Here is a 12,402-nt window from a genome sequence, read left to right as displayed (position 1 = left end):
CTATTTGCCAATATGGTTATTTCTCAAAGAATTATCACAACTTACACAGGTCAGATTGTGTACTCTCGTTTTCGTGTCTTCTGGGACAGCCCCTCCCAATTTATTTAATTGTTTTGTGATCTCGTTTATCCTGCTCCCGATCTTCTCATGAATACAAGGTAGACATTTCTTTGTGGAAAAACAAGAAAAACAAAAGCATATTAAATAAAGCATGGATAACATTTCACACGAAAGGTAAAAATTGGTGAGGTTACCAAAACTTTATATCAACGGCTAAAACTCACATAGTAGAAGTTCTGTCGATTGCTTATATCGTCACCGATTATAAAGGGTTACTGATGCAGAAACAAGCTGTCAATCTCCATTTGACTGAAGTTTGTAAATAATAAAGCAAAACTGTCTTTTGTGATTCTCGTGAGTTTACAAGATGTTGTAAATTCATTGTCCAAATAATCACTAAAGTAGGGGAGGAAAAATGGCTTTAAAATTTCCAAGCGTCTTGTACAAATCTCTCTGGGATGTCCATTTCTCACCATATCCAGAATCATCTGATGTAATTTTGAAGATGAGGTCAAGGGCGAATGAATTAAGTTTCAGTACATTTTGGTCCAATTCTAGCTTAAAATGAATGAAGTGTTGGATGTTATCGGCCAACCACTTTCAGTTGCTTTATCAATGACCTTCCTTCCATCATAAGGTCAGAAGTGGGAATGTTTGCTGATGACTGCACAATGTTCAGTACCATTCACGACTGCTCAGATACAGATGTAGTCCAAATGCTATAAGACCTGGACAATAGCCAGACTTGGGCTGACAAGTGGCAAGTAACATTTGCACCATACAAATACCAGGCAATGACCATCCTAAAAGCAGAGGAACTAACCATCGCCCCTGACATTCAATGGCATTACCATCACTGAATCTCCCACTATCAACTTTCTGAAGGCCACCATTGACCATAAACTGAACTGGACTTGCCATATTAATACCATGGCTACAAGAGCAGGTTAGAGATGAGGAATCCTGTGGCAAGTAACTGACCTCCTGACTCCCCAATGCCTGTCCACCACCTACAAGCACAAGTCAGCAGTGCATTGGAATACTCTCCATTTGCCTGGATGAGTGCAGCTCCAACAACACTCAAGAAGCTCAACACCATCCAGGACAAAGCAGCCTGCTTGATTGGCGCAACTTCCACAAACGCTCACTCCCTCCATCACTGCCGAATGATGGCTGCCATGTGTGTCATCTACAAGATGCACTGCCAGAACTCACTAAGGCTCCTTCGCCAGCACCTTCCATACACAACCACTACCATCTAGAAGGACACGAGCAGCAGATACCTGGGAGCCCCATCACCATGGATGCTCCCCTTCATGTCGCTCACCATCCTGACTTGGAAATAAATTGCCGTTCCTTCACTATTGCTGGATCAAAGTCACAGAACTCCCTTCCTAACAGCATTGTGGGTGTACCTACACAACATGGACTGCAGCAGTTCAAGAAGGGAACTCAGCACCACCTTCTCAAGGACAATTAGGGATGGGCAATAATTGCTGGACTAGTCAACAATGTCCACAGCCTGCAAATGAATTTAATTTTACAAGTGCATAGTAGTAGTTAACTGTAGATAACCCAGAGATTGGGAGTGAAAGGGGGATTAGAAAGTCAGAATTGCTCAGGCCTTCCCACCACAATGGCCAACTGACCAGCTTTGCGTATTTAGATGATTTCTTTTCTCTCCTATTCTGATCAGATGTTGTTGAGAATTAGTCAAATATTCCTTAGTCCCTGAGTCATCGTTTGAGACGGGGATCTGCTTGCCAGGCCTCACCAGAGGGGTCCAAGCCAATTAGTAAGGTTGGGGAGTGGGGTATAAGATTGTGTCAAGGAGCATAAGATTTTCATATGGACCCTGAAGGAGCACTCTCCCTCAGGCAGCCGAGTGAAAATTGTAATCCGGCCACAATGCGATCACCTGGATACGACATGCGTATGTTCTCTTTGTTACAATGCACATGGTGTTCACAGTGGAGGTTCTATGGCGCAGTTGGTCGTGTCCCTGCCACTTAGCCAGAAGCTCTGGGTTCAAGACTCACCCCAGGACTTGATGGCCAAGGAAGGTGTGTTCATAAAGTAGCCAAACATGTTGCACATCAACCTGCTAATCCTTCCAAACACGCCAATGGCTGGCAGTAAGAACAGGAGTGACACCTGGTCAGCCAGGCTTGACGTGGAATGGCACCCCTCAAGCTACTAGCCCTTAGCGACAGATGAGCAACCTGTTACGGGAATTACTCGCTATGGAAACAGATGAAAATCTGCCTTAATGCACCGGTAAGTGCGGGAAGGGAATTGGAATTGGAGCATCGCGTTCCCGGCATCCTCCCAGCCAAGTGAGACTCTACCCAGCTTCCAAGACCAGATGATAATGGCCATTTTTAGCTGAGTGTAGCCAGACTGTACCCACAGCACAGGGGCTGCAGCAGTTCGAGAAGTCACCACCACCTTCTCAAGGAAAATGGCAGCCTTATTGTTGTCCGCCCATTCCAAGCTCCCCTCTGACCTCCACAGGAACACAGGCAGCAGTCCCTTCCCCACCACTGCATGTAAACATTGGTGGGGTTAGAGGGTCGTCAGTACCTGCATTGCTGGTTGGTTGAGCTCCCCGTTACCTTTCTTATTACTGATTCCCCAGATAGCCTGGTGGAAAGTAGAGCTGGGCCTGAGCTGGTGGCAGTGAGGCTTAAGAAGTCTCAGCAAGCTTGAGCATGTTTCGTCCTTCCTCACCTCTGCAAAGACCTGCAACTATGATCCTAACAAAGGATGGCGGACACCTCTCGGACGATAACATGCAGCACAGATTTGTTCCTATTTTGCATTCAGCCCCCTAAACCAACCCACAATAAAAGTGTGTGTAACTCACCCGGATTTGGACAACAAGCTCATTGGTGAGTCTAGTGGACAAGTGATGGAAGGATGCCAATTTCTTATCCAGCAGTGGTCTATGGAGAAAGATAAAAGATTTGAAATATGATGAAAAAGCCGACACAAATGACGGTGGTATTTTTGATTTTCCTCCTAAGAAACCAATTCCTCCTCTTTGTTACCAATTCATAGCAAAGAGGAAGCTGGACAGTGGCCTAGGACCTCTGGAGCAGGCAAAACAGATCCCCTGCACTATGGAAAAACAAGCAGGCACGTTCTCCCATTGTCCTGCCCTTACTTACCTGTCAGGCGACACCACTAAAACAGATGCTGTGGTAATTTATTTCGCTGCTGTCGGTGGAAGATCCTTCGGTGCAAAATTATGAAAACATTTGCTACGTTACAACAGAGGCCATGCTGCAAAACTAATATTTCTTCGGCCATAATATGCTTCGGGATGTCCTGAAGTTGGATAATGCAGGGTGTGAGTGCAGATTCTTGAGCCACTGATGTCAATGCAGTGTGGGTACACCCACAGTGCTGTGGGAGAGGGAGTTCCAGAATGTTGACCCAGTGACAGTAAAGGAACGCCGATACTTTTCCAAGTCAGGGTGGCGAGTGACTTGGAGGGGACCCTCCAGGTGGTGGTGTTCCCAGATATCTGCTGCCCATGTCCTTCTAGATGGCAGTGGTCATGAGTTTAGAAGGTGCTGTCCAAGGAGCCTTGGTGTGTATATGTACAAATATCGGCACGGAGCACTTCCTTCGGTTCATCCAACCAGGAGGATTCTAGACACAAGGGGCAGGGTTCTCCAATAATGGGGCTCTGTCCCCACTCCAGCATCAAAACACGGGCGTTTCACTCTGGACTTTCCTGAAGAAAGCCCAGGGTGATTCTCCAATTTGCAGGGGGCTAGCAGGGCCCCGGGAATACTCCTCGTAGCTCTGCCTGCTGATACGGGGCCCTGCACTTCCGGTCGGGAGTCCGTGCATGCACACGGCAAAGGCCTTCAGCGGCCGCCCCGCACAACATGGCGGAGTCACACCGCGGAGCGGCCCCGAAAATATAAGCCCCCCCGAGATCGCGCGCGCCCACGGATCAGTGGCTCCCGATCACTAGCCAGGCCGTTCATGAGGCTCCCCCCCCAGTGAAGGATTCCCCCCACCAGGGGTCACCCCACCGGGGACCGGAGAATCACGGGGGCAGCGTTGCACCGGTTTTCAGTGTCAACGACCTTTCTCCGCCCCTGCGTCAATCGCGATTTCGGCGCAGAGGCTCGGACGAATCCGCCCATGGCCTTTGGCTTGCAAGATTAGCTTGAGTTGATTGGGATGACCTTCAGTGACACATCGTCAGATACAGTAATGAGCTGAGCTGAGCCGTGTCATGTGAGAGTACCTTTAAGAAATGGGTGTTGAAGAAATGGGTGTTTTTCATAGAATAGCTGTAGTGGGTGTACCTTTAAGAAATGGGTGTTTAATACTGCAGTGATGTCAGAGTGTGGGTGGAGCTGGGCTGTCTGTCAGCTTTTACTTTTGCTTTGGGCTTGCAGCTACAGGGTGAGTTTAGTTTTGGAGATGCTGCAGTCACAGCCGAATGTGTATGAATCTCTGCAAGCTTATGAATGTCCAGTTGGTAATTTCAATGTGGTAACTGTTCTCAGTAGTGAAGTTAAACCTGATGTCTTTCTGTACAAAGGGTTCTTTTTGTCTTATGGATGTTAAAAGGAAATTTTAAGGATTACTTAGAGTGTTGTATTCTTTGGGGGTTGTATTTGACTTGATGGTTGCTAAATTGTTCACTCTATGTTTTAAAAAAGGTTAACTGAGTTCATAGAATAAACATTGTTTTGCTTTAAAAAATACTTTTCGATTTCTGCTGCACTACCTTGTAGAGTAGGGTCGTGTGTTCCCCATAACCACAATCTATTAAACGTTGAGGGTCAGGTGAACTCCATGATACACTTTGAGGTTCTCTAAACCCTGGCCCATAAGAGCAGTCAATCATCAATAGCGCGATAGAGTGTAATGGAACTGACTAGTGCCTCAGCCTTCCTGACAGGATCTAACCTCAAAACCAACTCAACCACATGGAGACACTATCGATCGCCCACTAAGAAGCATTGTTACTTATTGGTCAATGTTATTGTAATTGTTCAACTAATGAAATAAAGATTGTATTTCAGCTGCTTTGTTATGAAGAGCAAAACGGGTACCTAAAATGAATATTCTTGCAGAAAAATTCAGTTTCCTTCTCCAGCGCATTAGCCAGGGATGTATTTCCAATGACGTCGTGCTGCCCCCGGCACTTGATGAGCATGTAGCCTTTTTGCAGAGGGACCATTTTATTGTTGATGATTTTGAGAACATCTTGCTCTGTGTTGTAATCAATCAAGTCTGGTTTAGTAAGAACACCTGCAAAGTAAAGTACAACATTCAGTGACTTCTCAGTCAGTGTCAATGTCAATCACTCTTCAATTCATTGCTGGCATTATGTGCCCAATGGCACATTAACACAACAGCGGATACTGAATCCAATTTGGAGATGGACGAACAAGTTACCTTTCAGGTAGAATCTCATTTGAGGAGGGCTGAGGTTAGATCTTTGATCCAACCCAAATGGTTCAAAGGGATTTCTGAAGGCAGACAGGCAGGTTAATGAGGTGGTGAAAAAGGCACACTTGCCTTTATCAATCGGGGCACAGATTACAAAAGCAGGTAGGTCATGTTGGACTTGTACAGAACTTTGGTGAGGCCACAGATGGGGTACTGTGTGCAATTCTGGTCCCAACATTGTTGGAAGCATGTGATTGCTCTGGGGGTGCCGAGGAGATTCACCCAGGATGTTGCCTGGGATGGAACATTTGAGCTATGAAGAGAGGGTAGAGAGGCTTGTGTTGTGTTCACTGGAGCACGGAAGACTGAAGGGAGACCTGATCGAGGTGTACAAGATTATGGGGGGCATAGACAGGGTGGATAGGGAGCAGCTGTTCCCCTTAGTTGAAGCATCAGTCATGAGGGGACACAAGTTCAAGGTGAAGGGCAGGAGGTTCCGGGGAGAGTTGAGGAAAAATATTTTGACCCAGAGGGTGGCGACGGTCTGGAATACACTGCCTGAGGGGGTGATAGAGGCGGGATGACTCACATAATTTTAAAAGTACCTGAATGAGCATTGGCATGTCATAACATTCAAGGCAACGGGATAAGTGCTGGCAAATGAGATTTGGTAGACAGGTCAGGTGATTTTGGGATGGAGGTCAGTCCTGTCCAGTGATTGCACAGATCCCACATAAAGAGAGGGTTGTTAAGAAGGCGTACGGTGTGTTAGCTTTTATTGGTAGAGGAATTGAGTTTCGGAGCCATGAGGTCATGTTGCAGTTGTACAAAACGCTGATGTGGCCGCATTTGGAGTATTGCGTGCAGTTCTGGTCGCCACATTATAGAAAGGATGTGGAAGCATTGGAAAGGGTACAGAGGAGATAAGGCCCAAATAAAAAACAGAGTGCCGTTAGATAGTGGTGTCTGATCCTGCCCAGAACAGACTTTGTTTCTCTTTATTAAGTCACGCCCCTTGAATCTTCCCACCTGTTTTCCAACTACATTCCTCGGCCATAAAAGCTTTCCCTTTATTGCCAGATTTTCCATGCTATTAGAACAAAGAACAAAGAAAAGTACAGCACAGGAACAGGCCCTTCAGCCCTCCAAGCCTGTGCCGACCATGCTGCCCGTCTAAACTAAAATCTTATACACTTCCTGGGTCTGGGGAGGGAGTGGGGGGGGGGAAATGTGCGGGAAGAGAGTCAGGTCCTCCTTCTCGATCTGCTTCTAGGCCCCGTCAAGCTGCCCATCAATAGATCCAGGCAGTGGGCAGTAGAGGAGGCCTGACTCTCTCCCACAGTTAGATCTGTGCCTGAGTGACCCTGGAGAGGGAGTGTGCAGTGTCCACTAGCGAGGTTGAGGCCTTCTGCGACACGGCGGGCTGGAGTGCATCATCAAACCTGGGGTTGACGTTTTAAGTATGGCATTTCCTCGGACGTTTCGCTTTGTTTGTCTTTAGTTTGTTTTTGTTACAGTGGGTGAAATGGGACGCTTAATTGGTAATGTATTTACAAGAGAGGTATAAAGAGCAACAGTCTGAAATGTGGCGCTTGGCATCTGTACATAAAAGCTTGTAAATGGGTAAGAGTCAGGTTTCAATGTGGAGGATTTTGTGTTTAGTGCAAGGGTTTTCTGGCAACCCTTGACAATCACACTGGGGAGGAGACAAGGTGCTAAAGGGTTTCCAAGCGATGTCCTGTCTTGAAATCGCGAGCACAAAAACAGCCGCAAAACCAGATTTGCTTCCGCAAATTCCCACTCCAATTTACCCAGTGTCCTTTCTCCTTTCGGGTCAGCTTCCTGGGCCATTTGCAATGCTTCAGTGGTGGCAATATCCACATTGCAGGCGATAACAACCAAAATGATAGTTTCTTCTTTTTTAATGTAGGATTTGATGAGATTTTTGATCTAGGAAACAAGTGGAATGTAATGGTTAATTATCGAGGTACACTCTTGAGATTGGTACAAAGGCATGCTGATGAGATGCCGCGGCAGAACCTCTGCTTCATTTTTCTAATGACTTTGCCAGAAAGACTGGATTTATCGTCCATCCCATAGTTTTGCTAAGAAAGTGGTAAGATTTCTTCTTAAAATGATTGCATTTGCAGCTAACTGTTATTTCGTCATTCTGAAGATGCTATTCACGCTGCTGTTGCTGGGTATTTGCTTTTTTAAATATAATAATCTTTATTGTCACAAGTAGGCTTACATTGACAGTGCAATGAAGTTACTGTGAAAAGCCCCTAGTCGCCAAATTCTGGCACCTGTTCGGGTACACAGAGGGAGAATTCAGAATGTCCAAATTACCTAACAGCACGTCACGTCTTTCAGAGCTAAGAGTCTAACCATACGACTTAGAGTTGTCTGTAATGTATCAAACTCATAGAGGGCTTGACAAGGCAGATGCTGAGAGCCTGGTTGACGAATCTAGAACTAGCGGTCTCAACACAGAGAGTCAACTACTTCGGACTGGGAGGTGGAGAGAGCTGTAGGTGCTCAGTTTTGAATATTTTCAATACAGAGATTGATGGCTTTTTGGATACAGCAGAACACAGAATCTTTGCAGTGCAGAAGGAGGCCATTCGACCCATCGAGTCTACACCAGCCCTCTGAAAGAGCATTCTACCTAATCCAAATCCCCTCCCTTTTCCCCGTAAGTCCACCTTTTCAGATCGAAATCCAATTCCCTTTTGAATACCCCGATTGATCCTGCCTCCACCACCCTCTCAGGAAGTTTGTTCCAGACTCCAAACACCCCCTGGGTGAGAACACATTTTCCTCACATCACTTCTACTGCTTTGGCCAATTATTTTGCATCTGTCACCTCTTGATGCTCGTAAAGGCAACAAGAAATATGGGGATGGTGTGGGAGGGTGGAGCTACGATAGAGGATTAGTCAGGATTGTATTGAATGTCGGAGCACGATTGATATTTCCTCCTCCTATTTGTTACGTTCTGATGGTACCGGACTAGGTAGGGGTGGAAATTTCCCTTCCTTGAAGGATGTGAGTCAACTAATTTGATTTTGTGTAACAGTGCCAGTAGTTTTCATTTGCATTTATACCACTTATACCAGTGGTAGCACTTATACCAGTTATAGCATTTATACCATTTATACCAGCACTTATACCAGTGCTAGCTCCCACACTACCGTAGAATCATAGAATTTACAGTGCTGAAGAAGGCCATTCGGCCCATCGAGTCTTCACCTGTCCTTGGAAAAAGCACCCTACTTAAACCCACACCTCCAGCCTATCCCACCTATCCTTTTTGGCCACCAAGGCGTAATTTTAGCACGGCCAATCCACCTAACCTGCACATCTTTGGACTGTGGGAGGAAACCGGAGCACCCGGAGGAAACCCATGCAGACACGGGGAGGACGTGCAGACTTCACACAGATTAATTCAATTTCATGAATTCACGAGGATGATTTGAGCTCCGATGTCCTAAACATTACAGTATTGTAACTATCTCTGGCTCTAACCTGTGCTGGGCCAGAGTCCATTTTAACGCTGGGAGGGGAAAAATAACTTTGTTGCCAATACCCCAGCATTAATACCTTGATAGCTACAGGAATTCACTAATAGAGATTGATGTTAAAAACTTATATCTATAACCGTTTGATAGTATGGAACTTGAGTATTGCTGAAAGAAGAGGTACACAACTGTAGCTTTTCATCTTGCACTGATCTTGGGAGCTGCCCTGATGAGTGCAAGATGAAAAACTTTGAGAGTCTGTATCTTCCTTCAGCAAAACCTGTACCCATGTGAGTCAAGACTTCAAGAGAAAAATGAGACCAGTTGTCAATCTGGACCACTGAAACTCGAAGCCAATTCCTGAAAAATGTGGGCAGCAGCTCTCACTATTGATGCAAAGGGGGGGGGGGAGCAGTGTAAATGTTAGATCTGGGTCAGTAACAAGACGTTGCATTCAACTAGATATCCTGGGCTTGCTAGTGACAGCGGACATTGCCACATCAGGAAACAGGAAGGAGTTTCCTGGAAGGTTTGGTTGGTTTGCCAGCAGGTGGCAGCTGTGAAAAAAAAGGAAGGTCCCCCACTGTAAAGTAAAGGGTTAATGTTTATGTTAATGAGACAGTGATGTCGATGATAATGTAGGCATGACATCCAATCAGATGATCTAGGAACTCCAAAGGAGCAGGTCACAGCACAGTATGTGCAAAGAGAGAGTAGTGTTCCTTACTGTGTGGTCTTGGTTGTAAATAATTGTGAACAAACATTTCAAGAAAATCTTTAGTGCTGCCCCAGTGGGGGTGGCGCGGGAGCACAAGGGGCAGCACGGTTGCACAGTGGTTAGTACTGATGCTTCACAGTGCCAGGGCCCCAGGTTCGATTCCCGGCTTGGGTCACTGTGCATAGTCTGCACGTTCTCCCCGTGTCTGTGTGGGTTTCCTCCGGGTGCTCCAAAATTAATATAAAAAGGTAATATAAAAAGTGGACACGTCCACTGTCCCTGGCTCCTTCACGTGCAGGAAGTGTGTTCAGTTGCAGCTCTTGTTAGACCGCTTGACGGCTCTGGAGCTGCGGATGGACTCACTTTGGAGCATCCGCGATGCTGAGGAGGTCGTGGATAGCACGTTTAGCGAGTTGGTCACACCGCAGGTGAAGGTTACTGAGGGAGATAGAAAATGGGTGACCAAAAGAAAGAGCAAGAGTAGGAAGGCAGTGCAGGTGTCCCCTGCGGTCATCTCCCTGCAAAACAGATATACCGCTTTGGATACTGTTGAGGAAGATGGCTCACCAGGGGAAGGCAGCAGCAGCCAGGTTCATGGCACCGTGGCTGGCTCTGCTGCACAGCAGGGCAGGAAGAAAAATGGCAGGGCTATAGTGATAGGGGACTCGATCGTAAGGGGAATAGACAGGCGGTTCTGTGGACGCAATCGAGACTCCAGGATGGTATGTTGCCTCCCTGGTGCAAGGGTCAAGGATGTCTCGGAGCGGCTGCAGGACATTCTGGGGGGGGGAGGGTGAACAGCCAGCTGTCGTGGTGCACATAGGCACCAACGATATAGGTAAAAAACGGGATGAGGTCCTACAAGCGGAATTCAGGGAGTTAGGAGTTAAACTAAAAAGTAGGACCTCAAAGGTAGTAATCTCAGGATTGCTACCAGTGCCACGAGCTAGTCAGAGTAGGAATGTCAGGATAGATAGGATGAATGCGTGGCTCGAGAGATGGTGCAAGAGGGAGGGATTCAAATTCCTGGGGCATTGGGACCGGTTCTGGGGGAGGTGGGACCAGTACAAACCGGACGGTCTGCACTTGGGCAGGACTGGAACCGATGTCCTAGGGGGGGTGTTTTCTAGAGCTGTTGGGGAGGGTTTAAACTAATGTGGCAGGGGGATGGGAACCAATGCTGGAAGTTGGAAGGTAGTAAAACAGGGACAGAAACAAAAGGAAGTAAGGGGAAAAGTGCAAGGCAGAGAAGACATAGTCAGAAATCCATAAGGGCGACAGTACAAGGTACAGTGACTGAGGGGAGCACAGTGAATAGGCCCAGTAATAACAAAAGGAATAAAACTGGAGATGTTAAGATTCAAAACAGAGGTAAAAAAACCAACATAAGTGTACTTTACCTGAATGCTCGTAGTATTCGGAATAAAGTAAATGAGTTGGTGGCACAAATCGTCGTAAATGACTATGATTTAGTGGCCATTACTGAAACATGGTTAAAGGATGGTCACGACTGGGAGTTAAATATCCGAGGGTATCAAACTATTCGGAAGGACAGAGTGGATGGTAAGGGAGGTGGTGTTGCTCTGTTATTTAAGGATGACATCCGGGCAATAGTAAGGGATGACATCGGTGCTATGGAGGATAAGGTTGAATCCATTTGGGTGGAAATCAGGAATAGTAAGGCGAAAAAGTCACTGATAGGAGTAGTCTATCGGCCACCAAATAGTAACGAGATGGTGGGGCAGGCAATAAACAAAGAAATAACTGATGCATGTAGAAATGGTACAGCAGTTATCATGGGGGATTTTAATCTACATGTCGATTGGTTTAACCAGGTCGGTCAAGGCAACCGTGAGGAGGAGTTTATAGAATGTATCCGCGATAGTTTCCTAGAACAGTATGTAATGGAACCTACGAGGGAACAAGCGGTCCTAGATCTTGTCCTGTGTAATGAGACAGGATTGATTCATGATCTCATAGTTAGCGATCACAATATGGTGGAATTTAAAATACAGATGGAGGGTGAGAAAGTAAAATCAAATACTAGTGTTTTGTGTTTAAACAAAGGAGATTACAAGGGGATGAGAGAAGAACTAGCTAAGGTAGACTGGGAGCTAAGACTTTATGGTGGAACAGTTGAGGAACAGTGGAGAACCTTCCAAGCGATTTTTCACAGTGCTCAGCAAAGGTTTATACCAACAAAAAGGAAGGACGGAAGAAAGAGGGAAAATCGACCGTGGATAAGGAAATAAGGGAGAGTATCAAATTGAAGGAAAAAGCATATAAAGTGGCAAAGATTGCTGGGAGATTAGAGGACTGGGAAATCTTTAGGGGGCAACAGAAAGCTACTAAAAAAGCTATAAAGAAGAGTAAGATAGAGTATGAGAGTAAACTTGCTCAGAATATAAAAACAGACAGTAAACGTTTTTACAAATATATAAGACAAAAAAGAGTGGCTAAGGTAAATATTGGTCCTTTAGAGGATGAGAAGGGAGTTTTAATAATGGGAAATGAGGAAATGGCTGAGGAACTGAACAGGTTTTTTGGGTCGGTCTTCACAGTGGAAGACACAAATAACATGCCAGCGACTGATAGAAATGAGGCTATGACAGGTGAGGACCTTGAGAGGATTGTTATCACTAAGGAGGGAGTGATGGGCAAGCTAATGGGGCTAAAGGTA

The 12,402-nt window shown here is 46.0% G+C and overlaps 1 protein-coding gene across 1 annotated transcript in view; it reads right to left on the bottom strand.

The window, feature by feature from the left end:
- The window catches only part of LOC119968766 (interferon-induced GTP-binding protein Mx3-like), a 37,513-nt gene that overhangs the window by 14,003 nt on the left and 11,108 nt on the right, over positions 1-12,402 (bottom strand). Inside the window, exons 5-8 of the mRNA XM_038801468.1 lie at positions 7,296-7,434; positions 5,145-5,343; positions 2,927-3,005; positions 46-168 (exon numbers count right to left, since the gene is read on the bottom strand). Coding sequence (XP_038657396.1) covers positions 46-168; positions 2,927-3,005; positions 5,145-5,343; positions 7,296-7,434 — 540 coding nt within the window. The remainder of the gene's footprint in view (positions 1-45; positions 169-2,926; positions 3,006-5,144; positions 5,344-7,295; positions 7,435-12,402) is intronic.

The sequence above is a fragment of the Scyliorhinus canicula genome, chromosome 7 (assembly GCF_902713615.1).
Source record: "Scyliorhinus canicula chromosome 7, sScyCan1.1, whole genome shotgun sequence".
Lineage (NCBI taxonomy): Eukaryota > Metazoa > Chordata > Chondrichthyes > Carcharhiniformes > Scyliorhinidae > Scyliorhinus > Scyliorhinus canicula.
This window is presented reverse-complemented; position numbering and strand designations above follow the sequence as displayed.